At 44.2% G+C, this 27,101-nt stretch overlaps 1 protein-coding gene across 1 annotated transcript in view; it reads left to right on the plus strand.

Moving 5' to 3' along the window:
* The first annotated feature begins 21,042 nt into the window (after positions 1-21,042).
* Positions 21,043-27,101, plus strand: part of LOC147087646 (putative G protein-coupled receptor 139) — a 30,504-nt gene continuing 24,445 nt past the window's right edge. Inside the window, exon 1 of the mRNA XM_085977768.1 lies at positions 21,043-21,349. Coding sequence (XP_085833894.1) covers positions 21,043-21,349 — 307 coding nt within the window. The remainder of the gene's footprint in view (positions 21,350-27,101) is intronic.

Genomic DNA, 27,101 nt, shown 5'->3' on the forward strand with positions numbered 1-27,101 from the left:
TCATAAGTCATTCCTGCCATCCCAGGTAGCAGCCTGGTGAATCTTCGCTGCACTCCTTCCATGGCAAGAACGTCCTTCCTCAGATAAGGCGACCAAAAGTGCACACAATACTCAAGGTGCGGTCTCACCAAGGCCCTGTACAAATGTAGCAAGACATCCTTGTTCCTGTACTCGAACCCTCTTGCTACGAATGCCAACATACCATTTGCCTTCTTAACTGCCTGCTGCACCTGCATGCTTACCTTCAGCGGCTGCTGCACAAGAACACCCAGGTCTCTTTGCACTTCCACTTCTCCCAATCTATTGCCATTCAAATAATAATGTGCCTTCCTGTTTTTGCGACCAAAGTGGATAACCTCTCATTTATCCACATTATAGTGCATTTGCCATTTTTCTGCCCAATCACCTAACCTGTCCAAATCGTACTGGAGTTTCATGACATCCTCCTCGCAGCATACACTTCCACCCAGCTTTTGTCGTCTGCAAATTGGGAAATATTACATCCAATTCCCTGGGATGGCAACATAGAAACATAGAAACATAGGACAAAAAGAAGGTATATAAGGGAGAGAGAGAAACAGAGAGGGGAAGAGAGAGTGAGACAGAATGGCAGGAGAGAGATAGCATGAGAGCGGGGTAATAAAAGAGATACAAGGAGAGAAAGAGGGTTTCATAGTGAGCGACAGCAAAAGAGAGAGAGAGTAAGAAATGAAAGTAAGTGAACAAAGTGGGGGACAGCCAGAAACGGAGACAGAAAAAGGAGTGAGAGATAGAGCGTGAGCGAGGGAGATAGTATGAGGGGGAGAGAAACGTCGAGATAGAGATTTAGACAGAGAATAGAGAAAGCGACAGAGAAGGGAAAAGAGAGGTAGACAGAGCGAGAGAAAAGGAAATATGCAGTGTGAGAGCGTAAGGCAGAGCAATAGATACAGAGACAGAGAGGTACAGATTGGGACAGAGAGAGTGAGGGAGACAGAGAGAGAGAGGGAGTGAAAGAGAGTAAGAAAGAGACAGAGAGAAAGAGACAGGTACAGTTGTATGGGAAAAGACAGAATGGGAGAGAGAGAGGCAGAAAAGGAGAGACTGAAGGAGATGAAAAGATTCTGGGGAGGGGAGACCAGGGAGGGAGCTGACAGCAGGAGGAGCGGGGAGGGGGTGAGAGACACATATTGGGAGTGAACAATAGAGACCGACTTAGAGAGACTGCGAGAGAGAAATAGAAATAGTGTTAGAGGGAGGCATAGATGCATTGCTCGTCACCTTCCAGAACTCGATAGACTCTGGAACGGTACCCATGGATTGGAGTGTAGCTAATGTTACCCCACCATTCAAAAAAGGTGGTAGAGATAAAGCGGAGAATTATAGACTGGTAAGCCTGACATCGGTAGTGGGGAAAATGCTAGAGTCTATTGTAAAAGATGTAATAGCAGAGCACTTGGAAAGCAGCGACAGGATCGGACAAAGTCATGATGGATTTACATAAGTTAAATCGTGCTTGACTAAACGACTGGAAATTTTTGAGGATGTAACTGGTAAAATAGATAAGTGAGAACCAGTGGATGTGGTATATTTGGACTTTCAGAAGGCTTTCGATAAGGGATGAGAGTTTAGAGTGCAAAGTAAAGGCACATGGGATTGGTGGCAAGGTATTGACTTGGATAGCGAACTAGTTGGCAGAGAGAAAGAAAAGAGTTGGAAAAAATGGGCTGTTTACCGAGTGGCAAGCAGTGACTAGTGGGGTACTGCAATGATCGGTCCTAGGACCCCAGCTGTTCACAATATATATTAATGACCTGGACGAGGGAACTGGATGTAATATCTCCAAATTTGCAGAAGACACAAAGCTGGGTGGGAGGGTATGCTGTGAGGGGGATGTCGTGAAACTCCAGTACGATTTGGACAGGTTGGGTGATTGGGTAGATACATGGCAAATGCAATATTATTTGGATAAATGTAAGGTTATCCACTTTGGTGGCAAAAACAGGAAGGAAGATTATTATTTGAATGGCAATAGATTGGGAGAAGGGGAAGTGCAAAGAGACCTAGGTGTTTTTGTGCCCAGTCGCTGAAGGTAACCATGCAGGTGCAGCAGGTGGTTAAGAAGGCAAATGGTATCTTGGCCTTCATAGCAAGAAGGTTCCAGTACAGGAACAATGCTGACTTGCTGCAGTTGTACAGGGCCTTGGTGAGACCACACCTTGAGTATTGTGTGCAGTTTTGGTCGCCCTATCTGAGGAAGGATGTTCTTGCCATGGAAAGGAGTGCAGCGAAGATTCACCAGCCTGATACCTGGGATGGCAGGAATGACTTATGAGGAGAGATTGTGTCGATTGGGCTTATACTCACTGGAGTTTAGAAGATTGAGAGGGGATCTCATCGAAACCTATAAAATTCTGTCAGGCCTGGACAGTCTACATGCAGGTAGGATGTTTCTGACGACCGGGGAGTACAGAACCACGGATCATAGTCTAAGGATAAGATGTAAGCCATTATAGGACAGAGATGAGGATGAATTTCTTCACACAGAGAGTGGTGAACCCGTGGAATTCTCTGCCACAAAGGGCGCTGGAGGCCAGTTCATTAAATATATTCAAGAAGGAGTTGGATATATTTCAGAAGGCTAAAGGGATCAAGGGATATGGGGAGAAGGCAGGGACAGGGTACTGAATTTGAATGATCAGCCATGATCTCATTGAATGGCGGAGCAGGCTCGAGGGGCCGAATGGCCTCCTCCTGCTCATATCTTCTATGTTTATATGAAAGGGAGCGACATACAAGATTGGGTGGCACGTGGATAGTGCCAGAGACAGAGACGAACACAAGAGCAATATGTGAGAGGAGGAGATAGAGACAGACAGACAGACAGATAAACAGAGATTATGGGCAGAGAAAGAGACCAACAGGGACAGAAGGGAACAGAGAGGGAGAGCAAGTCAAATAGGGACAGGTAGTCAGAGAAAGAGAGAGTCAGAAAGAGAGAGGGAGAGAGCGATACATACAGACAGTCAGACAGAGAGAGACACACAGAGATCCAGAGAGAGAGATTGAGAGAGAGAGTAAGTGAGAGATAGAGAGAGCCAGAGAGAGAGTGAGACAGAGAGAGAGAGAGACAGCGAGAGAGACACAGAGAGCCTTAGAGAGAGAGTGAGAGAGAGAGTGAGAGAGCGATAGAGAGACAGAGAGAGAGAGCCAGTGGCAGAGATAGAGAGAGTGAGAGAGACAGAGAGAGACAGGGACAGAGACCGAGAGAGAGAGATGGAGATTGGGGGTGAGGCAGAGTGCCTGAGAGAGACAGAGAGCGGGAGTAGGACGAAATGTGAGAGTGATACGTAAAGCGGTAATGGGATGGAGAGCGGGAGAGAGACGGAGAGCAGGAGTGAGATGGATAGCAGAAGTGAGATGGAGATCGGGAGAGTGGGAGGCAGAGAGAGGGCGAGAGGGAGGGCGAGCGAGAGAGGGAGGCAGAGAGCAAGCGAGCGAGAGACACAGAGAGAGACGGGGAGAGGGGAAGATGATTTTTGTGGGAGAGGGGGGAGATAACTCTGTATCGAAACCATGCTGCACCTGCCTTGTGTGTGTTTTTTGGAACAGTTTCGAGGGCGCTTTACTCTGTATTTAACCAGTGCTACAACTGCTCTGGAAGTGTATGATGGGACAGTGTAGAGGGACCTTAACTCTGTATCTAACCCGTGATGTACCTGTACCTGCACTAGGAGTGTTTAATGGGACAATGTGGAGGGAGATTTACTCTGTATCTAACCTGTGCTGTACCTGCCCTGGGATTGTTTTGATGGTACAGTGTAGAGGGAGCTTTACTCTGTATCTAACCCATGCTGTACATGCCCGGGATTGTTTGATGGGACAGTGTAGAGGGAGCTTTACTCTGTATCTATAATGTGCTGTACCTGCACTGGGAGTGTTTGCTGGCACAGTGTAGAGGGAGTTTTACTCTGTATCTAACCCATGCTGTACATGTCCTGGGAGGGTTTGATCCGACAGTGTAGAGTGAGCTTTACTCTGCATTATATCCGTGCAACACCTGACCTGGGAGTATTTGCTGGGTCCAATTTGAAGGAAGGTTAACTCTGAATCTAACCTGTGCTGTACATAGCTTGGGAGTGTTTGATGGGAAAGTGTAGAGGGAGCTTGACTCTGTATCTAACACGTGCCGTACCTGCCCTGGGAGTATTGATGGGACAGCGTAAAGGGAGCTTTACTCTTTATTTAACCCAAGCTGTCTCTGCACTGGGAGTATTTAATGGGACACTGTAGAGGGAGATTTACTCTGTACCTAACCTGTGCTGTATCTGCCCTAGGAGTGTCCGATGGGACAGTGCAGAGAAAGCTTTACTCTGTACCTCACACATGCTGTATCTGACCTGGGACTGTTGGATGGGACAGTGTAGAGGGCGATTTTCTCTGTATCTACCGTGTGCTGTACCTAACGGGGGAGCAGTTTATATTTCGATCGTTTTTATTCCCCACACCTCACATTCCTGAGCATTAAATTCAGAGATAGTGTTTGTGTTGGACAGTCCTTTTATTACTAACGTCTTTCTGATCGCCCAGAATGTTCTGCCTCTCGCTGACTTCAGGTACCTCAACTATTTCCTTCATGGGTCAGTGCTGAGCATTGCTATTGAACCACAGGAGGTATCACGGCCAGTTCCCATCGTGAACTACCTCAACAGGTCCCAGCCACTAACTCTAACCCTCTGCTCAGCCACAGTCTGAGGCTAAACCCCGACATTTCACAACCTCGGGCTCATATTTGACACTGAGCAGAGCCATATTCACTCCATCAGCAAGACCGCTATTGCCCTCTCCATAACTTCGCCCGTCTCCCCCCTGCCTGAGCTCATCTTCTGCTGGATCCCACATCCATGCCTTGGTTACCTCTAGACACGGCTTTTCCAATGCCCTCCTTGCCAGCCACCCACATCGCAGCTTCTGTAAACCAGAGGTCAACCAATCCTTGGCTGCCCATGTCCTAACGCGCACCAAGTCCTGTTCACCAAGTCTCGTTCACCAAGTGCCTTTCACAAGTCCCGTTCACCAAGTCCCGTTCACCAAGTGCCTTTCACCAAGCCCCGTTCACCAAGTCCCGTTCACCAAGTTCCGTTCGCCCATCACCCCTGTGCTCGCCGGTCTGGCAATGCCTTGATTATAAAATTCCCATCCTCGTGTTCAGCCCCAGTTCATTCCCAAGTGTACAGTAAAGGAATTGTATCCCCCAAATTCCAAACGTTATCTTGTGATTAGTGTTCTACCATAAGTACTTTTCACCCCATGATGACAGTTTGATTCATACAATTGGCATCAAGGGGACAAGAAGCACAGGGCAGCAGGTACAATTTGGCACGGGCTGTAGCACAAAACACCATCACCTCCAAGTTCGCCCACCCCGCAGTCCAAGTAACAGACCATCCTGACCTGGACATATATCGCAATTGCTTCATCGTCACTGGGTCAAAAGCCTGAAATTCCTTCAGTAACAGTATTATGGGAGCACCTTCAGCAAAGGGATTGCAGCGGCTCAAGAGGAAGGCCCACGATTTTCTCATGGGTAAGCAAGGATGGGCAAGTAATGCCGGCCCTGAGAGCGTCACACATATCCTGAGAACAAGGATCATATTAATTGGACAAATCAAATTGGGCAGGGCTGACTTAAGGATGAGTTCATTGACTGTATTAGGGATGGGTTTCTTGAGCAGTATGTAACTGAACCGACCAGGGGGCAGGCAACTTTAGATCTGGTCCTGTGTAACGAGACAGGATTAATTAAAAATGTCCTAGTAAAGGAACCCCTTGGAATGAGTGACCATAACATGGTTGAATTCCATATTCAATTAGAGGGTGAGAAGGTTGGATCTCAAACAAGCGTGCTAAGCTTGAATAAAGGAGACTATGAAGGTATGAGAGCGGAATTGAGTAGAGTGGATTGGGAAAATAGATTAAAGGGTAAGACGATACATGATCAGTGGTGTACATTTCAGGAGCTATTTTACAACTTCCAAAAAATATATATTCCACTGAGAAGAAAAGGGTGTAAAAGAAAAGACAGCCATCCGTGACTAAGTAAATAAATTTTAGTATTCGACTAAAAACAAGGGCATATAAGGTAGCCAAATCTAGTGGGAGGATAGAGGATTGGGAAAACTTTAAAAGACAGCAAAAAATAACAAAAAGGTTGATTAAGAAAGGGAAGATAGGTTATGAAAGTAAATTAGCAAAAAATATAAAAACAGATAGTAAGAGTTTTTATAGTTATATAAAAAGAAAAAGTGTGGCTAAAGTAAATGTTGGTCCCTTAGAGGATGAGACCGGGAAATTAATGGTGGGAAATATGGAGATGACAGAAACACTGAATGAATATTTTACATCAGTCCTTACAGTAGAAGACACGAAGAATATCCCAACACTGGACAAACAGGGGACTAAAGGGGGGGAGGAGCTAAACACGATTAAAATCACTAAGGAAGTGGTACTCGGTAAAATAATGGGAGTCAAGGCAGATAAATCACCTGGACCTGATGGCTTACATCCTAGGGTCTTGAGGGAAGTGGCGGTAGGGATTGTGGATGCATTGGTAATAATTTTCCAATATACCCTGTACTCGGCAATGGTCCCGACAGACTGGAAAACTGCTAATGTAACACCTTTATTTAAAAAGGGCAGTAGACAGAAGGCTGGAAACTATAGACTGGTTAGCCTAACATCTGTAGTAGCTAAAATTTTGGAGTCCATTATTAAGAAGACAGTAACAGGACATTTGGATAATCATAATTTAATAGGACAATGTCAGCATGGTTTTATGAAGGGGAAGTCATGTTTGACAAATTTGCTGGAGTTCTTTGAGGAAGTAACGTATCGGGTGGTTAAAGGGGAACCAGTGGATGTAGTGCATTTAGACTTCCAAATGGCATTTGACAAGGTGCCACACGAAAGATTATTGCTTAAGATAAAAAATCACGGGATTGGGGGTAATATCCTGGCATGGATAGAGGATTGGCTATCTAACAGAAGGCAGAGAGTTGGGATAAATGGTTCATTCTCAGACTGGCAATCAGTAACTAGTGGTGTTCCGCAGGGGTCAGTGCTGGGTCCCCAAGTCTTTACAATCTGTATTAACGATTTGGAGGAGGGGACCGTGTGTAACATATCAAAGTTTGCAGGTGCTACTAAGATGGGGGGGAAAGTAGTGAGTGAGGAGGACATAAAAAATCTTCAAGGGGACATAGACAGGCTAAGTAAGTGGGCAGAGATTTGGCAGATGGAATACAATACTGGAAAGTGTGAGGTTATGCACTTTGGCAGGAAAAATCGTAGAGCAAGTTATTATCTTAATGGCAAGAAACTGGAAAGTACTGAAGTACAAAGGGATCTGGGGGTCCTGGTGCACGAAAATCAAAAGGTTAGTATGCAGGTGCAGCAAGTGATTAAGAAGGCCAATGGAATGTTGGCTTTCATTGCTAGGGGGATTGAATATAAAAATAGGGAGGTATTGCTTCAGTTGTACAAGGTATTGGTGAGACCGCACCTGGAATACTGCGTACCGTTTTGGTGTCCACACTTAAGAAAGGACATACTTGCTCTCCAGTCAGTACAAAGAAGGTTCACTCGGTTAATCCCGGGGATGAGGGGATGGACATATGAGGAGAGGTTGAGTAGATTGGGACTCTACTCATTGGAGTTCAGAAGAATGAGAGGCGATCTTATTGAAACATATAAGATTGTGAAGGGTTTGGTTCGGGTGGATGCAGGGAAGATGTTCCCGATGATGGGTGAAACTAGAACTAGGGGGCATAGTCTTAGAATAAGGGGCTGCTCTTTCAAAACTGAGATGAGGAGAACTACTTCACTCAGAGGGTGGTAGGTCCATGGAATATGCTGCCCCAAAAAGCTGTAGAAGTTACATCATTACATAAATTTAAAACAGAAATAGATAGTTTCCTAGAAGAAAAGGGAATTAAGGGTTACGGGGAGCGGGCAGGAATTTGGACATGAGTCTAGGTTCGGATCGGTCATGGCCTTGTGGGTAGCGGAGCGGGCCCAGGGGCCGTGTAGTCTGATCCTGCTCCTATTTCGTGTGTCTAATTCTGTTAGATTCAGGAGATGGTTCTGTGTTCGTGGATTGGCGGTTAGGATCAGATCAGCCATGATCTTATTGAATGGCGGAGCAGGCTCGAGGGGCCGATTGGCCTACTCCTGCTCCTATTTCTTAAGTTCTTATGTTCTTATGTTAGATAGCAATAATGGCCCAGAAATTCGGGTCGGGTGCTTCCCACGGGTGCAAGCCCCCGATCTGCACTTGCCTTGAAGCCGACCATTGAGCTGTGGGACCGCGTGGGGTCCCGATCCTGGGCATGCTCCAGCTGCTGGCACGCAGTGCTTGCATATCCCAGGGGCGCAGTTAGCCACGTGGGCCATGGGGAGCCAATCGAAGCAGGGAATGCTCCATTCATAAGATTGACCGGACGACCTTTTAAAACTTATAAATACAACAGCCCCAAAACAGCTCTAAATCTTCAAATAAATTTTAAAAAATCAACTCATTTTTTAAAGGAAATATAAATTACATAAATAGCTATTTTAAACAATAATTTAAATTTTTCAAAAAAATAATTTTGTTTTCTAACGGACCTAAATATAAAGTTACCTTGCTTTAAACTATTTAAAATAATAAACCTGTGGAAAAAATGTTTTAATTTTAATTAATTCACCACTTACCTTGTTAAAAACAGACTTACCAACCTGGGAAAATCTACAACAAAAAACAAGTTAGTTTTACATGCGCAGCCTCTCCTGTGCACACGTTCGACCTCTGAACCCCTTCTTTCAGGGGATCAGCAGTGTGGGTTTCCTGCGCATGCATGGTGCATGCAGGAAACCTGCACTTCCATTGGGCCTACGGGTGAGTTCCCCGTGCGTTCTCACCCGTGGAGACCCGAATTTCTGGGCCAATAAATAAGGAACACAGTCAATGATTTTTAATTCACTTATTGGCCCAGTAATTCCGGACACAACGCGTGAGTAAGGACGGGGTACTCATGCGTGTGCCCGGAGGAATTGCCGGTTTTCAGCATGCACAGTGCAAGCACTGAAAACCGGCATTCCCTGTCCTCTGCCCCAAGGTGTTAAGAGGCAGAACGCGCGCGACTGCACAGGCAGCGCGTGCGCAGTGAACATAAGAACATAAGAAATAGGAGCAGGATTAGGCGAATCGGCCCCTCGAGCCTGCTCTGCCATTCAATAAGATCATGGCTGATCTGACCCTAACCGCCAATCTACTATCATAGAACCATCTCCTGAATCTAACAGAATTAGACACATGAAATAGGAGCAGGATCAGGCTACACGGCCCCTGGGCCCGCTCCGCTACCCGCAGGGCCATGCCAGATCCGAGCCTAGACTCATGTCCAAATTCCTGCCCACACCCCGTAACCCTTAATTCCCTTTACTTCTAGGAAACTGTCTATTTCTGTTTGAAATTTATGTAATGATTTAGCTTCTACAGCTTTTTCGGGCAGCATATTCCATGGTCCTACCATCCTCTGAGTGAAGTAGTTCCTCCTCATCTCAGTATTGAAAGAGCAGCCCCTTATTCTAAGACTATGCCCCCTAGTTCTAGTTTCACCCATCATCGGGAACATCCTCCCCGCATCCACCCGATCCAACCCCTTCACAATCTTATATATTTCAATAAGATCGCCTCTCATTCTTCTGAACTCCATTGAGTAGAGTCCCAATCCACTCAACCTCTCCTCATATGTCCATCCCCTCATCCCCGGGATTAACCGAGTGAACCTTCTTTGTACTGACTCGAGAGCAGGTATGTCTTTTCTTAAGTATGGACTACAAAACTGTGTGCACTATTCCAGCTGCGGTCTCACCAATACCTTGTACAACTGAAGCAATACCTCCCTATTTTTATATTCTATCCCCTTGGAATGAAAGCCAACATTCCATTGGCCTTCTTAATCACTTGCTGCACCTGCATACTAACATTTTGAGTTTCGTGCACCAGGACCCCCAGATCCCTTTGTACTTCAGTAGTTTCCAGTTTCTTGCCATTAAGATAATAGCTTGCTCTACGATTATTCCTGCCAAAGTTTCTAACCTCACACTTTCCAGTATTGTATTCCATCTGCCAAATCGCTGCACACTTACATCCCCTTGCAGGTTTTTTATGTCCTCCTCACTCACTACCTTCGCTCCCATCTTAGCATCATCTGCAAATTTTGATATGTTACTCTCGGTCCCCTCCTCCAAATCATTAATATAGATTGTAAAGAGTTGGGGTCCCAGCACTGACCCCTGCGCAACACCACTAGTTACTGATTGCCAGTCTGAGAATGAGCCATTTAGCCCAACCCTCTGTCTTCTCTTAGATAGCTAATCCTCTATCCATGCCAGAATATTACCCCCAATTCCGTGATTTTTTATCTTAAGCAATAATCTTTTGTGTGGCACCTTGTCAAATGCCTTTTGGAAGTCTAAATACACTACGTCCGCTGGTTCCCCTTTATCCCCCCTATATGTTACTTCCTCAAAGAACTCCAGCAAATTTGTCAAACATGACTTCCCCTTCATAAAACCATGCTGACTTTGTCCTATTAAATTTTGATTATCCAAATGTCCTGTTACTGTCTCCTTAACAATGGACTCCAAAATTTTACCTACCACAGATGTTAGGCTAACTGGTCTATAGTTTCCAGCCTTCTGTCTACTGCCCTTTTTAAATAAGGGTGCTACATTAGCAGTTTTCCAGTCTGCCGGGACCTTTGCTGAGTCCAGGGAGTTTTGGTAAATTATTACTAATGCATCCATAATCCCTACCGTCACTTCCCTCAAGACCCAAGGATGTAAGCCATCAGGTCCAGGTGATTTATCTGCCTTGAGTCCCATTATTTTACCGAGTACCACTTCCTTAGTGATTTTGATCGTGTTTAGCTCCTCCCCCCCTAGCCCCCTGTTTGTCCAGTGTTGGGATATTCTTAGTGTCTTCTACTGTAAAGACTGATATAAAATATTAATTCAGTGTTTTTCCCATCTCCATATTTCCCACCATTACTTTCCCGGGCTCATCCTCTAAGGGACCAACATTTATTTTAGCCACACTTTTTCTATTTATAATTATAAAAAATCTTACTAACACTTTTTATATTTTTTGCTAATTTCCTTTCATATTCTATCTTCCCTTTCTTAATCAATCTTTTTGTTATTCTTTGCTTTCTTTTAAAGTTTTCCCAATCCTCTATCCTCCCACTAGATTTGGAAACCTTATAGGCCCTTGTCTTTAGTCGAATACAACCTTAATTTCTTTAGTTACCCACGGATGCCTGTCTTTTCTTTTACACCCTTTTCTTCTCAGTGGAATATATATTTTTTGGAAGTTGTAAAATAACTCCTTAAATGTACACTACTGATCATGTATTGTCTTACCCTTTAATCTATTTTCCCAATCCACTCTACTCAATTCCGCTCTCATACCTTCATAGTCTCCATTATTCAAGCTTAGCACGCTTGTTTGAGATCCAACCTTCTCGCCCTCTAACTGAATATTGAATTCAACCATGTTATGGTCACTCATTCCAAGGGGATCCCTTACTAGGACATTTTTAATTTATCCTGTCTCGTTGCACAGGACCAGATCTAAGGTTGCTTGCCTTTAAGAGCAATTATGGTGTATGTGCCATTAACAGCCCCAGGTGTGTGTAATGCCGGTAATTGCCACTTGGGCTATATAAGCCTGTGTATTGTGTATATCCTTTAGAACCACCCCCCAGACTTGCTTAGTAAATACCTATGAACCAACTCCTGTCTTCAGTGTCTTTATCGACACACGGACACGACAGTGGCGACGAAGTGGAAACGGACTTACCTGCAATTCGGCAGCACCTCAAGGACATCGAATCCTCCAGCATCCAGAAGACGTCCAGAGGAAGTAAGAGAAACTGTGGTTTCACCAGCTGGCCAAGCTGGTGACAGGTACTGCGCTAATCCTTCCTGGGCATCAGGCTGGAGCTCCAGCGGCGGGCTCTACAGCTGAGACAGGCAGCGAAATCGGAGGCAAGCAATAACGGACTGGGAGGGTGCACTCGAGAGACGGCCGGCGCGGCAACCAGGTTAGCATTTAGACCTCCGTCGGGAACGAGTCTCCAACAGTGAATAAACAGAAACCACAGTAAAACAGCGTTGTTATCGGTAGCAGCGGCGGGAAAGCGCAGGAAGCACCATATCGTTGCTACAGAGAGAAAAAAAAAAGCGCGGGAAGCGCCATATCTTTTCTGAAATGCCTAAATCTGGTAATATTGAGGTTTTTGATAGCGAAATAGAAGATTGGACCACATACGTGGAAAGAGTAGAGGTTTATTGCAATGCAAATGGGATAACAGATGAAAAAAAAGCTTCAGTACTTCTGAACTTAATGGGCGCGAAGACATACGGGCTGTTACGAAATTTAATCACTCCAGCCAAACCAAAGGACAAGACTTTTAAAGAAATTGTTGATACCCTGCAGGAGCATTTAAACCCAACACCGCTGCTGATAGCGGAACGATTCAAGTTCTTCAAGAGAAATCAACACAAGAATGAAAGTAACGCTGATTACCTGACCGAATTAAGAAAGCTATCAAAGTACTGCCAATTCGGAGCAGGACTATCGGATTATCTTCGAGACAAATTTGTTTGCGGTCTCTTAAGTGAAGGAACACAATAAAGACTGCTTTCTGAAAAAGATTTAACATTGGACAAAGCTTTCAGTATAGCTGTATCATACGAAGCAGCAGCAAAAGGAGCTGCAGAGATACAACAAGAGACACAGGACTTCGGCACCCATAAAATGACACAGGTGTTCGGAAGATGTTATCACTGCGGCAGATCCATCCATAACCAGAGGGACTGCTGGTTCAAGGGCAAAGCATGCAGGCAATGTGGTAAGATTGGACACATTGCACGGGTATGCCAATCTGGATAAAATAAATCCACTGACAGAAAACAAAAAATCAATAAAGAAAAGTACAGGAAGGTACTAATGATGATAGACAATAGCGCCGAAGGCCAGAATAGTGATAGCGACTCCGGAAACAAGAGACTAAGCTGTCTCAAATTACATAATGTACTTGCCAAAGAGGATTACCAAACCATTTGGGTTACCCTCACAATAGCAGGGCCCCCAGTTAAAATGGAGCTAGACACAGGATCAGCTCTAACCATAATAAATCGACGAGATTACGAGAGGCTATTTTCGCATATACCTCTAAAAGACACATCCATTATCTTAAAAACATATACGGGGCAGAAAGTCTATCCCAAAGGAAAAATAAGGGTGCCTGTGGTATACAACGGCAAAGAAATACAAAAGTTGTATTTATACATTCTACAAGATGGTGGTCCACCGTTGTTGGGACGTGAATGGATAAGGAAGATACGTTTAGACTGGCACTCCATTCAGGCACTGACGGTGACCAGTAAGGAAAAAAACAATGATGACATCATACCTGAACGATTAAAAGACATCTTGGCCAACGCCAAAGAAGTGTTTCAAGAGAAACTAGGAGCCTTGAAAGGCATCACCGCCTCAATAAAAGTGGAAGATACAGCAATTCCAAAATTTTTTAAGGCAAGACCGGTGCCATACGCAATACGTCCAGCAGTCGAGGCAGAGCTGAAGAATTTGGAAAAGGCAGGTGTATTATCCAAAATAGATTGGAGCGAATGGGCAACACCCATCGTTCCAGTCATAAAAAAAACATTGAAAAATAACTCTGAGGAACAGAAAAAAATTCGCATCTGTGGGGAATTTAAGGTGACTGTAAACCCGGTCCTTCACACGGTACAGTATCCTCTTCCGAGGATAGAAGATATTTTCGCCTCACTATCCGGAGGGAAACGTTTCACAAAAATTGACTTGGCACAGGCATATCTACAGATGGAGGTTGACGAGACCTCTAAAAAGTATCTCACAATAAACACACACAAAGGCCTGTACCAGTACAATCGACTGGTTTTTGGAATAGCATCACCTCCAGCTATCTGGCAAAGAGCTATGGAGCAACTCCTGCAAGGGATTCCGGGGACTCAATGCTACCTAGACGACATCCTTATAACAGGAGAAAACGACAACGAGCACCTTGCCAATTTGGAGCAGGTACTCACTAGGCTGAAAGAACGGGGCCTACGAGCAAATCGCCCCAAGTGCGAATTTTTCCAAAATCAGATATCATATTGTGGCCACATAATTAATAAGGAAGGGTTGCATAAGTCACCTGAAAAAATTGAAGCAGTTATAAAAGCCCCAGCACCAGAAAATGTTTCACAATTTAGGTCATTCCTGGGATTAATAAATTACTATCATAAATTTTTACCGAACTTATCAACTATTCTACACCCTGTTAATGATCTTCTACAGACAGGAGTGATTTGGAAATGGAACGAAGACTGTAAACATGCCTTCCATAAATGTAAAGACTTAATCACATCCGAGAAAATTTTGGCTCATTACAACCCATCACTACCAATCAGACTGGCGTGCGATGCATCCCCTTATGGCATAGGAGCGGTATTGTCCCACAGATTCCCTGATGGCTCGGAACGGCCGATAGCTTTTGCGTCACGCTCATTGAACTCAGGTGGGCGTAACTATGCCCAGATAGACAGGGAAGCACTCAGCCTGGTATGGGGAGTGAAGAAATTCAACCATTACCTACACGGACAAAAATTTACCTTGCTGACTGATCATCAACCCCTCATCTCCATATTCAACCCTAAAAAAGGTGTCCCCATTATGACAGCACAAAGACTACAGAGGTGGTCCCTTTTTCTAGGGGCACACCAATACAACATTCAATACAAAGGGCCAAAACAGCATGGGAATGCTGACGGTTTATCACGCCTACCGTTGCCAACGATAGAAGAGGCACCTACAGTAGACCCAGTAGAGATACTCCACTCTACCATAGTGGAATGTCTACCGGTGACAAATTCTGCCATTGAAAGGGAGACAAGAAATGACCCTACTCTCTCACGGGTCTACGATTTAACAGTGAAGGGATGGCCCGCACATAGCGAACCACTATTGCCAGCATTCTCGCAAAGAAGAGAACAGCTGTCAGTGTGCCGAGGAACCTTGATGTGTGGATCCAGAGTGGCGATTCCACCCAAACTCCAGGATAAAGTGCTAAAGGAGCTCCACGAGGGGCATCTGGGTGTAGTGAAAATGAAGAACCTAGCTAGGGCGTTTGTATGGTGGCCAGGTATCGATGGAGACATCGAAGACATGACCAAGAGCTGCCTAGGATGCCAGAAGGTCCAAAATGCTCCGCCACAGGCCCCTCTACATCCATGGGAGTGGCCCTCATCTCCCTGGCAAAGGGTGCACACCGACTTTGCTGGTCCATTTATGGACTCAATGTTCTTAATCGCAGTTGATGCACACTCCAAGTGGCCGGAGGTAATAAAGATGTCCTCCACCACCACGGAAAAAACCATCACAGTATTAAGGACCATATTTGCCAGGAATGGGCTGCCGGAGCAGATATGTTCTGATAATGGACCGCAATTTGTGTCCGAAGAATTCAGAAAGTTCTTAAAGAACAATGGGGTAAAGCACTACACGTCCGCCCATACCATCCCGCCACCAATGGATTGGCTGAAAGGTTTGTCCAGAACCTCAAGAAGGCCATCAAGGCCATGGGTAATGAAGACATAAAACTTCAGCACAAGGTGGATAACTTCTTATTTGCATATAGGAATGCAACGCATATGGTTACTAACCAAACTCCCGCCATGATGTTCTACAATAGAAACCTAAGATGCCGGCTGGATTTGGTCAAGCCCAACATCCGAAGGGACGTGGAGAACCGGCAGTTTCAGGGCATGAATGAAAGGCCAACTAGGGCCTTCCAGATAGGCCAACCGGTTTTGGCCCGGGACTACCGTACCGAGAAATGGCAGCCTGGAGCTATCTGCACACAATTAGGACCACTGATGTATACCGTGGACACCGGAGACAGCATAATAAGGCGCCATGCTGACCAAATCATGAAGTCAACCGAAAAGGGACAACCTACACCACCACTCTATACATCTAACGATGAAGTAGAGATACCCATATCTACCTCTGATCCGGTGATACTGGAGCCCGATGAACCCGACACTGACCTTCAAGCCGAATCAGCCTTGCCAGAAGAACCTACTACACCACCAGAAACTACTACACCCCCGAGGCGTTATCCGGATCGAGTCAGGAAGCCTCCTGAGACACTCTTATAATTAAATAATACAGCAATGTATATTATTTTGCATATAACATGTAATTAACAATTACTTAAAATATGATGTCCTAGTTAGCAAGAAGGGGAGGAATTGTGGTGTATGTGCCTTTAAGAGCAATTATGGTGTATGTGCCTTTAAGAGCCCCAGGTGTGCGTAATGCCGGTAATTGCCACTTGGGCTATATAAGCCTGTGTATTGTGTATATCCTTTAGAACCCCCCCCCCCAGACTTGCTTAGTAAATACCTATGAACCAACTCCTGTCTTCAGTGTCTTTATCTACACACGGACACTACACTTGCCCCCTGGTCGGTTCAGTTACATACTGCTCAAGAAACCCATCCCTAATACACTCAATGAACTCATCCTCAAGGAAGCCCTTCCCAATTTGATTTGTCCAATTAATATGCTGGTTAAAATCCCCCATAATTATAGATGTTCCCTTATTACAAGCCTCAAATATTTCCTGATGGATACTCCGTCCAACAGAGTTGCAACTGTTTGGAGGCCTATAGTCTACGCCCACTAGTGTTCTTTTCCCCTTATTATTCCTTATCTCCACCCAAACTCTTTCATTATCCTGATCTTTTGACCCCATATCATTTCTCTGTATTACAGTGATTCCTTCCTTTATTAACATAGCCACCCCACCTCCCCTTCCTTCCTGCCTGTCCGTCCTGATCGTTAAATAACCTGGTATGTTTAATTCCCAGGCATTGTCACCCTGCAGCCATGTTTCTGTAATAGCCACAAGATCATACCCATATGTGGTTATTTGTGCCATTAACTCGTCTATTTTGTTATGAATGCTACGTGCATTCAGATAGAGAACTTTCAAATATGTTTTGTGACACTTAGTTCCTGCATATGCCCTTTTTATTACTTTACCTTTTACTCCATATCTTCTGCCCCTTCCTGACACGCTCTGGTTTTTAATTTCCCCACTACTACCTAAGTCTATGACCTTCCCTGTTGTCATTTTTATTATTTGCTCTTTAGGAACCCCCACGCACTAATTTGTTTAAAGCCCCCTCTACAGCCCAATTTATATGATCCGCCAGGACTCTAGTCCCAGCACTGGCCAAGTGAAGCCCGTCCCAACAGAACAGCTCCCTCCTGCCCCAGTACTGGTGCCAGTGTCCCAGGAAGCAAAACCCATTTCCCCCTCACCAGTCTTTGAGCCACGCATTTAACTCTCTAATTTTATTTGTCCTAGCCAAATTCGCTCGTGGCTCAGGTAATAATCCAGAGATTATTACCCTTGAAGTTCTGTTTTTTAATTTGACCCCTAGCTGCTCATACTCCTTAACAGAACCGGCTTCCTAATCCTATCTACATCGTTTGTACCAACAGGGACCATGACTACTGGATCCACCCCCTCCCACTGCAAGTTTCTTTCCAGCCCAAAGGAGATGTCCTTAAACCTTCGGGAGTCTCGCTCTCGGCTGCAGCGAACTCTATCTATCCCCCTAATAATACTATCCCCTACCACTACAACATTTCTATTTACTCCCCCCTCTTGAATGGACCCCCTTTCCACGGTGCTGATGGCCAGGTTGCTCATCCTCCCTGCAGTCCCTGATCCTGTCCCCACAGGGAGTAAAACATCGAACCTGTTGGACAAGAGCAAGGGCTGTGGGTCCTCCAACACTACCTCCTGGATCCCCGTACGTGCCTCACTCATAGTCACACGGTCCTGTCCCTGACCATGGGCTACATCAGAATTAATTAACTTCATAGGTGTGACCACCTGCTGATACACAGAGTCCAGGTGCTTCTCCCCCTCCCTGATGTGTCGCAGTGTCTGAAGCTCAGACTCCAGCTCATCAACAAGTGAAATTCCTTTTTTTTTTTCAGAGTTGCCCGCATGTAAAGGCCTCCGGTTTTACGCATGGAAAAACCAGACGAAAGTACTTAGTCTTACATGTAAGTGGGCTTTTAGTACAATGTAGAAATTTTTCTTCCACAGGTTTATTATTTAAAAATTTTTTACAGTAAGGTAAGTTTAGTTTTAGAGTTATATATTTAAAACATTTATTTTTTTCAAAAAATTGATTAATTGTTTAAAACATTTTTTTAAACTTATTTATAGTTAATATAAGCAGTGGGATGTTTTTTTAAATTTTATTTAAAGTTAAAGTAGTGTTTTGGCAGCCCATACTTTTCATGAGTTTAACAGCTCTTACTGTCAAAATCATGAATGAGTTTCCCCTCCGCTGATTGGCTGCACAGGGCTCCCCTGATCCCAGCGGGCACATCGCACTAACTACGCCGTTGGATCAGGTAAGCACATCGCGCCGACAACTGAACCGGGCCAGTGACAGGAATTGCAAGCAGGCCCGGGCTTCAGATGTCGGTGCGCAGGGTGATTGCAGATTGGGGGCTTGCCCACGTGGCAATCTCCCGATCCTAATTTCAGGGCCATTGAATCCCGACTAGGCCTGTGATCAGAGCGGGACCTCAAAGGATGCACAGCAATGAAACAGGCCATTCAGCCCATCTGCGCCATGCCTGTCTTTATGCTCCACGTGAACCTCCGTCATCCCCTCTTCATCAAACTCGATCAGCATAACCGTGTATTCCTTTCTCCTTCTACTGTTTATCTCATATCCCCTGAAATGCATCCACGCTATTACCCTCCACTAATTCCTCTGGTAGTGAGTTCTCACCACTCTCTGCATGCAGACGTTTCTCCTGAATTCCCTTTTGGATTTATTGGTGACGATCTTACATTCGTGGCCCCTACCTTTGGTCTCATAATTATTTCATGATTTCAGTTATTTCAAATATATTTATAAAATATTATCAACACACCTTGTCTCACCAGCCCATTGTGTTTAATTTTCTGCTGTCGCCTTCATCAGAGTACAAGTAACGATTAAAATCTGGCAAAAAAACTGCAGGACGCCGATTCTACACATGAGATAAGGAATCAATGGCTTCAGGTATCACACAATCACAGAATCATACATCACAGAAGGAGGACATTCAATCCATTCTTCCTGTGCCGGCTCTTTGAAAGACCTATTCAATTAGTCCCACTGCCCTGTTCTTTTCCCATAGCCCTGTAAATCCCTCACTTCCTAATTGATCCCGTTCCCTTTTGAAAGATATTATTGAATCTGCTACTCTCACCTTTCCTGGCAGAGCATTCCAGATCACAACATCTCGCTGCCTAGAACAAATTCTCCTCATCTTCCCTCTGGTTCTTTTGCCAATTATATTAAACCTGTGTGTAGGTTTGCCACCCTTCTGCCACTGGAAAAAAATATCATTATTTACTCTATCCAAACCCTTGAACACTGCTGTTAAATGTCCCCTTAATCTTCTCTGCTCGAAGAGGAGAAATCTCAGCTTCTCCAGTCTCTCCTTATAACTGAAACGTCTCCTCTCTGGTACAACTGCAGTAAATCTCCTCTGCGCCTTCTCCAAGGCCTTGGCGTCCTTCTTAATGTGTGGTGCCCAGAATTAGAGACAATACTCCAGCTCAGGCCTAGCCAGTCATTTATAAAGGTTTAGCATAACTTCCTTGCTTTTGTACACCATGCCTCTATTTATAAAGCCAAAGATCCTCGATGTGTTTTTAAAAATATTAGCTACTTGTCCTGCCACCTTCAAAGATTTGTGCAACTAAAATCCCAGGTCTCTCACTAACTGCAGTCCTTAAAAAAATTGTACTATTTAGTTTAAATTGCCTCTCCTCATTTTCCTCCCAGATTGTGTCCCTTCACACTTCACTCAGTTAAATTTTATCTGCCATGTGTCTGCCCATTTCCCCAGTCTGTCTATGTGTGCCTGAAGTCAGCTACTCTCCTCACTGTTTACTACATTTCTGAGTTCCGTGACATCACCAAACTTTGAAATTATGCCTTTCGACTTTACTGCAGGCCAATAATGTCTTCCAAAAAGAGCACTGGCCCTAATATCGACCCCTAGGGGACACCACTGTACACTTCACTTCTCTCTGAATAACAACCGTTCTCCACTACTCTCTGTTATCTGTCCCTCAGCCAATGTTATATTCACGCAGCCACTGCCCTGTTAATCCCATGGTTTTCCGTTTCCCAATCAAGTCTATTAAGTGGCACTTTATCAAACACCTTTTGAAAGTCCACATACACAACATCAACCGCACTACCCTCATCAACCCTCTCCATTAGTTCATCAAAGAATGAAATCAAGTTTGTCAGACGGACTGGAATTTAAACAATCTGTGCTGGTTGTCATTTATTAATCCATGTTTTTCCAAAGGACAGGTAATTTTATCCTGGAACATGGCCTATAGAAGTTTCCCTACCACTGACGTTAGACTGATTAGCCTGCAGTTACAGGATTTATCCATCTCTCCTTTTTCAATCACTGTTTAACATTTGCCTCCCTCCAGTCCTCTCACACCAATCACATATCCGAGGAGGATTGAAAGATTCTGGCCAGAAACTGCGCTACTTCCACCATTCCTTCCAACAGCAACCCTCATACATTCCATCCGGACCGGGGAAATCTTCTACTTTCCTGTGGAACAAAAAGGGCTCGATTGGAAGGGGTTAAATGAAGCTGTTTGTTCAGTGACTGTAATTAATGTCAGTCTCCATGGCCCCTAATTGTATCAGTGCAGGGTTTGCCTCCTCTATTATTAATGGACTCCTTTCAATGTGTTATCCCACAGTGTCAGTGAAAGCATCACCTCCGGCACTAACAGGGATCAGCGCACTGCTCCACTGAGAGGTAGTCTGAATCTGAGAACAGCAGATTGGAATGCTGCAACAATGGGTCAGAATCTGAAGACTGTAGATTTGAATGTTACAACAATTGATCAGAATCTGAGAACAGTAGATTGGAATGTTACAACAATTGATCAGAATCTGAGGACTGTAGATTGGAATGTTACAACAATTGATCAGAATCTGAGAACAGTAGATTGGAATGTTACAACAATGGGCATCGGTTTCAGCTGGCAGTTTGACTTGCTTTCAGAATATTATGTTATATTATCATTACATGTCCGGATCTATTTCGCGCTTCAGGTTATTCAATACATTTACTATCCCCTCCTTGCTGCTGTTGGTATTCCTGGTAAGTTTCTCTATTTAGCTTTTAATTCTATAAACCATGTTTTACGTTATTACTGTCCTTGTCATTATTCTTCCCTTCTTGTTGCAGTTGTTGTGCCAGATAAGTCTCAATATCCAGCTATTAATCTGCAAAGCTTTGCTAACTGTGTTACTGTTCTTGTAATTTACTCTCTCATCTTTGCTGCTGTTGTTGTCCCTGGTAAGGCTCTATATCTAGCAATTGGATCTGAAAACTATGTTTGACATTATCACTTCGATTATCATTTAAATATTTGGATGAGCAAAGTCATTATCTTCTGTGCACGTCGCAAACTCCGTTCTCTATCTACCAACTCCATCCCCCTCCCTTGTCAATGTCTGAGGCTGAACCAGACTGTTTGCAACCTCGGCGATCTCTTTGTCCATGAGCTGAGTTCCGACCTCATATCCTCTGAATCACCGGTCCTGCCTACTACCACCTCCAAAATGTCACCCATCTCTGCTCCACCTCAGCCCTACCGCTGCATAAAACATCATCCATGTCTATGCTAAATTCAGACTCGACTATTCCAATGCTTGCCTGGCCAGCCTCCCAGCTTCCAGCCTCCATAAACTAGAGTTGATCCAAAACTCTGCTGCCCTTTTCCTAATTCGCATCATGTCCCGTTCCCCAATCACCCCTGTGCTCGCTGACATAATTTGGCTCCCGATCCAGAACACCTCGATTTTAATATTGTCACCCTTATGTTCAAATTCCACCATGGCCTTACCCCTGCAATTAATCCCATTCACCTGCTATTTCCCATAGTCATTCAAATTGTTCCACTTCAGGTAATTATCCAATTCCTCTTTTAAAGCTAATTTATTTCCCTCTGTGCCTCTCCCTGTCTTTCAGTCACTATTTTTATTTCACTCTTTCTCACTATTTCACTCTCCCCCTCTTCTCTCTCTCTCTTCTGTCTCTCTCTCTGTCTCTTGCTCATAGAATCATTGATCAGTACAGCACAGACAGAGACCCTTCGGCCCATCATATCCGTGCGCTCTATTTGAAAGAGCTATCTAATTAGTCCTACACGTTAATCAGAGCCCTGTAAAAATTTACCCTTCAACTAATTATCCAATTCCCTTTAGAAAGTTATGATTGACTCTGCTTCCACCATGTTCTCAAACAGTGCATTCCAGATCATTACTCACCGTGGAAAGGAAATTCTCCTCATCTCTCCTCTGCTTCTTTTGCCAATTGCCTTAAATCTGTATCTTCTCGTTACCCACCATTCTGCATCTGGAAACAGACTTGCTTATTCTATCAAAACCCATCACAGTCTTGAGATCTATATTCAATCTCCCCTAATGGAAAAGGACGAGGTGAGGTGTAAAAGTTTTGACAAGGTGTAAAAGTTTTCATTTGGGGAAAGGCCAATTTTACTAAGCCGAGAAGCGATTTAGCCAAAGTGGACTGGAAACAGCTACTTGATAGTAGATCAGTGTTAAATCAGTGGGGTGCATCCAACGAGGAGATAGTGAGGTATCAGATCAAATTTATTCCCAAAAAGAAAATGAATGGGACTTCCAAATCTAGAGCCGCCTGGATTTCAAGAGGAATACAAGGTAGGATAAGGGAACAAAAAGGGAAGCTTTTGTCAGATACCACAAGCTCAATACTACAGAAAGACTAGAGGTGTATAGAAAGTGCAGGGGTAAAGTTAAAAAGGAAATTAGGAAAGCAAAGAGAGGGCATGAAAAAATATCAGCAAGGAAAATCAAGGAAAACACAAAGATGTTTTATACATACATCAAGTGCAAAGGATAACGAAGGAAAGAGTAGGGCCTGCTGAAGACCTAAAAGTTAATCTGTTTGTAGTGGCGGAAGACGTGGATATGGTTCCTAATAAATACTTTGCATCTGTCTTCACAGAAGAGTGAGACGATGCTGACATTATAGTTAAGGATGAAGAGTGTGAAATATTAGATGAGATAACCATAGTGAGAGATGAAATATTAAGGGAGTAGCATTTTGAAAGTAGATAAATCACGAGGCTCGGATGAAATGTATCCCAGGCTGTTAAGAGAGGCAAGGGAGGAAATAGAGGTGGTTCAGAACATATTTTCCAATCCTCTCTGGCTACAGGCGTTGTGCTGGAGGACTGCTAACGTTGTACCATTGTTTAAAAAGGGAGAAAGCGAAAGAGCGAGTAATTACAAGCCAGTCAGCCTAACCTTGGTGGTGGCAAAAATATTGGAAAAATTCTGAGGGACAGTATAATTCGGCATTTGGAAAGGCACGGATTTATCAAGGACATTTAGCATGGTGATGATAAGGAAGTTCGTGTCTGACTAACTTGATTGAATTTTTTGAGGAGGTAACGAGGTGCGTCAATGCGGGTAGTGCATTTGATGCAGTCCACATAGGTATTACTAAGGCCTTTGACAAGGTCCCACATGACAGGTTGGTCATGGGATCCAAGGGAAAGTGGCAAGTTGGATCCAACATTGGCTGAGTGGCAGGAATCACAGTGTAATGGTCGAGAGGTGTTTTTGTGATTAAAGGCTGTTTCCAGTGGGGTTCCACAGGTCTCAGTACTAGGTCCCCTGCTATTTGTGGTACATATCAATGATACAGACATCAATGTTGGGACCATGATGCAGAAGTTTGCACATGATACAAAAATAGGCCGTTTTCTTGATAGTGACGAAGATAGCTGTAGTCGGCAGGAAGATACATCTTGACTGATCAGGTGGGCATAAAACTAGCAAATAGACTTCAATTCGGAGAAGAGTGAGGCAATGCATTTGTGGAGGTCTAAAAAAAAGGGAATACACAATACATGGTAGGATACTGAGTAGTGCAGAGGAACAGAGGGACCTTGGAGTACATTTCCACATATCTCCGAAACTATCAGGATATGTCGATAGGGTGGTTAAGAAGGCAAATGGGATACATTTCTTTATTAACTGAGGCATAGATTACAAATGCAGGGAGGTTACGGTAGAACTGCATAAAACACCAGTTAGGCCACAGCTAGAATACTGCATACAATTCTGGTCACCACATTACAGGAAATATGTGACTGCAGTATAGATGTTATAACGTTGATTTACGTGGATGTTGCCAAGACTGGAGAATAGTCTGCGATTGTTTACTTTGGAACAGAGGAGGCTGAGGGGAGATTTAATTGAGGTGTGTAAAATTATGAGAGGCCTAGATAGACTGGAAAAGAAGCACCAAATTCACCTGGCAGAGAGGTCAATAACCAAGGAGCATAGATTTAAAGATATTGGTAATGGGATTAGCGGGGAGGTGAGGAGAATGTCTTTCACACAAAGGGTGGTGATGTTCTGAAACTCACTGCCTGAATGGGTGGTAGAGGCAGAAACCCTCATGAATTTTAAAACGAACTTGGATATGCAACTGAAGTGCCATAACCTACAGGGCTCCGAACCAAGAGCTGCAAAGTGGGATTCGGCTGGATAGCTCTATTTTGACCTGCACAGAGACAATGAGCCATTTGTCCTCCTTCTGTGCCATAACTTTCTGTGATTCTATAATTCTATGACTCGTAACCTTTGTTGCTCTAAAAAGAACAATTCCAGCTTCTCCTGTCTCTGCAGGTAACTGATGTCCCAGATCCCTGGTGCCATTCTGGTAAATCTCCTCTACACCTTCTCTAATCCTTGACATGTTTGGCAAAGTGTGGTGCTCAGAATTGCACACAATACTACAGCTGGGGCCTAACCAATGATTTTTAAAAGGTTAGCATTTCTTACAGGATTTGTTACTGTGCCTCTGTTTGTAAACCCAAGGACTCGGTATGCATTAAAAGCCATTGCTACTTGTCCTGCCACTGTCAAATGGTTGTGTAAGCACACCCCACATCTCTCTGATCGTGCACTCGCTTTAAAATTGCACCGTTTAGTTTATATTACCTCTGCTCATGCTTCATATCAACATGTATCACTTCACCCTTATCTGCGTTAAATTGAATCTGCCATGTGTCTGCCAATTTCACCAGTCTGTCTATGTCCTCCTGAAGTCTGTTACTATAATTCCCACTGTTTATTAACATTTCCAAGTTTCCTGTCATGTGAAAACTTTGAAATTATGCGCTGTGCACCCAAGTCCATAGCACTGATATACATGAAATGGGCAATGGTCCCAACACCGACCCCTGGGGAACACTAGTATAGACTGATTCTGAAAACCAACCGTTCACCACAATCTCTGCTTTCTGTCTCTTAGCCATTTTCCGAGCCATGTTGCCACTGCCACTTTAATCCCATGTGCTTCAATTTTGGTATTATGTGGTAGTATTCAAGCACCTTTTTACAGGATAGGGCAATTGGGAAAGTATGGGCAGTATCAGTCATAGAATAATGGAATTGATGAGCCGGGTTGTGCGACAATTTGTTTAGCAGAGCATGGTTCTGATCACAGGCCTCGCCTGGGTTCAATCAATGAATTACAAAATCATTGATTTGATTCCCATTTTATTATTTATATCTATTTGTTCTCAGTGTATGGGTAACTCTATCAAGGCCGGTATTACTTGGCCATCGCTAGTTACCCATGAGAAAATGGTGGGCCTTCATCTTGAGCCACTGCAGTCCGTGTGGCGAAGGTGCTCCCACAATACTGTTAGGGAAGGAGTTTCAGTCTTTTGACCCAGTGACGATGAAGGTGTCACAATATATTTTGAAGGGTATGGTAGCATAGTGGTTATGTTGCTGGACAATTAAACCAGGTTCGTGAACAAGTGATCCAGAGACATGGTTTCAAATCCCACCAGCAGTGGAATATAAATTCAATGAATTAAAGAAATCTGGAATAAAAAGCTAGTGTTGGAATGGTGACCATTAAACTATCGGGTTGTCGTAACAACCCATCTGGTTCATTTATAACCTTTAGGGAAGGAAATCTACTGTCCTTACCCACTTTGGCTGAAATGTGACTCCAGAACCAGAGCAATGTGATTGATTCTTAACTGCCCTCTGAAATGGCCATTCAAGCCACTCAGTTGTATAAGGAGGTTCACCTTCTCAAGGGCAGTTACGGTGGAACAATAAATGCTGACCTTATCAGCGACGCCCACATCCCGTGAATGAATAAATAATAATGTCCCAATCTGGATGGTGTGTGGCGTGAAGGAGGATCTTGGAGGTGATGGTGTTTTGTGCTACAGTCCAAGCCGAATTCTGCCCCCTCCCCTGAGCCTCTTGACCCTTGATGCCAATGGTAGAAATCCACCTGTGCTCAGAGGATGAAGCATACGTACGGTAAAATACTAAACATAAAAAAAGTAATCTTTGGCATTTTCAAGATGCAAATCCTTTACTGGGAACTTGCCAATGATTTGGGGCTGAACACGAGGATGAGAATTTTAAAAACCAGGCGTTGCCATTGCGGGAAACAATGTCGGTCAGCGAGCACTGGGGTGATGGGTGAAGGGGACTTGATGCGAGTTGGGACACGGACAATGGAGTTTTGAATGAGACAGAAATGCTTGTAATTAATTTTAAATATAACTCTTATATCTCCCCACCCCTCGAACAATCTGTCTTGGATGATAACAAATGGCTCTGAATGGGTTCAAGCCGAGCCGTTCAGAGGCAAAGTCTTAGTCCAATTCGTCAGCACGCTGTCACATTTAATATCTGCCGTTGTCTGCAGAAAAGGGCTGGGAAATTCTTCTCGGGCAGTTGGTTAAGCTGGCGGCATCGGATCGGGCGCCTTTTACACTGAGTGCCTGATATTCAGTTCTACTGCAGTCAATGACGGA

This window comes from Somniosus microcephalus, unplaced genomic scaffold (genome assembly GCF_052327205.1).
Source record: "Somniosus microcephalus isolate GS21.2 unplaced genomic scaffold, FLI_Smic_1.0 unresolved_chr5, whole genome shotgun sequence".
Lineage (NCBI taxonomy): Eukaryota > Metazoa > Chordata > Chondrichthyes > Squaliformes > Somniosidae > Somniosus > Somniosus microcephalus.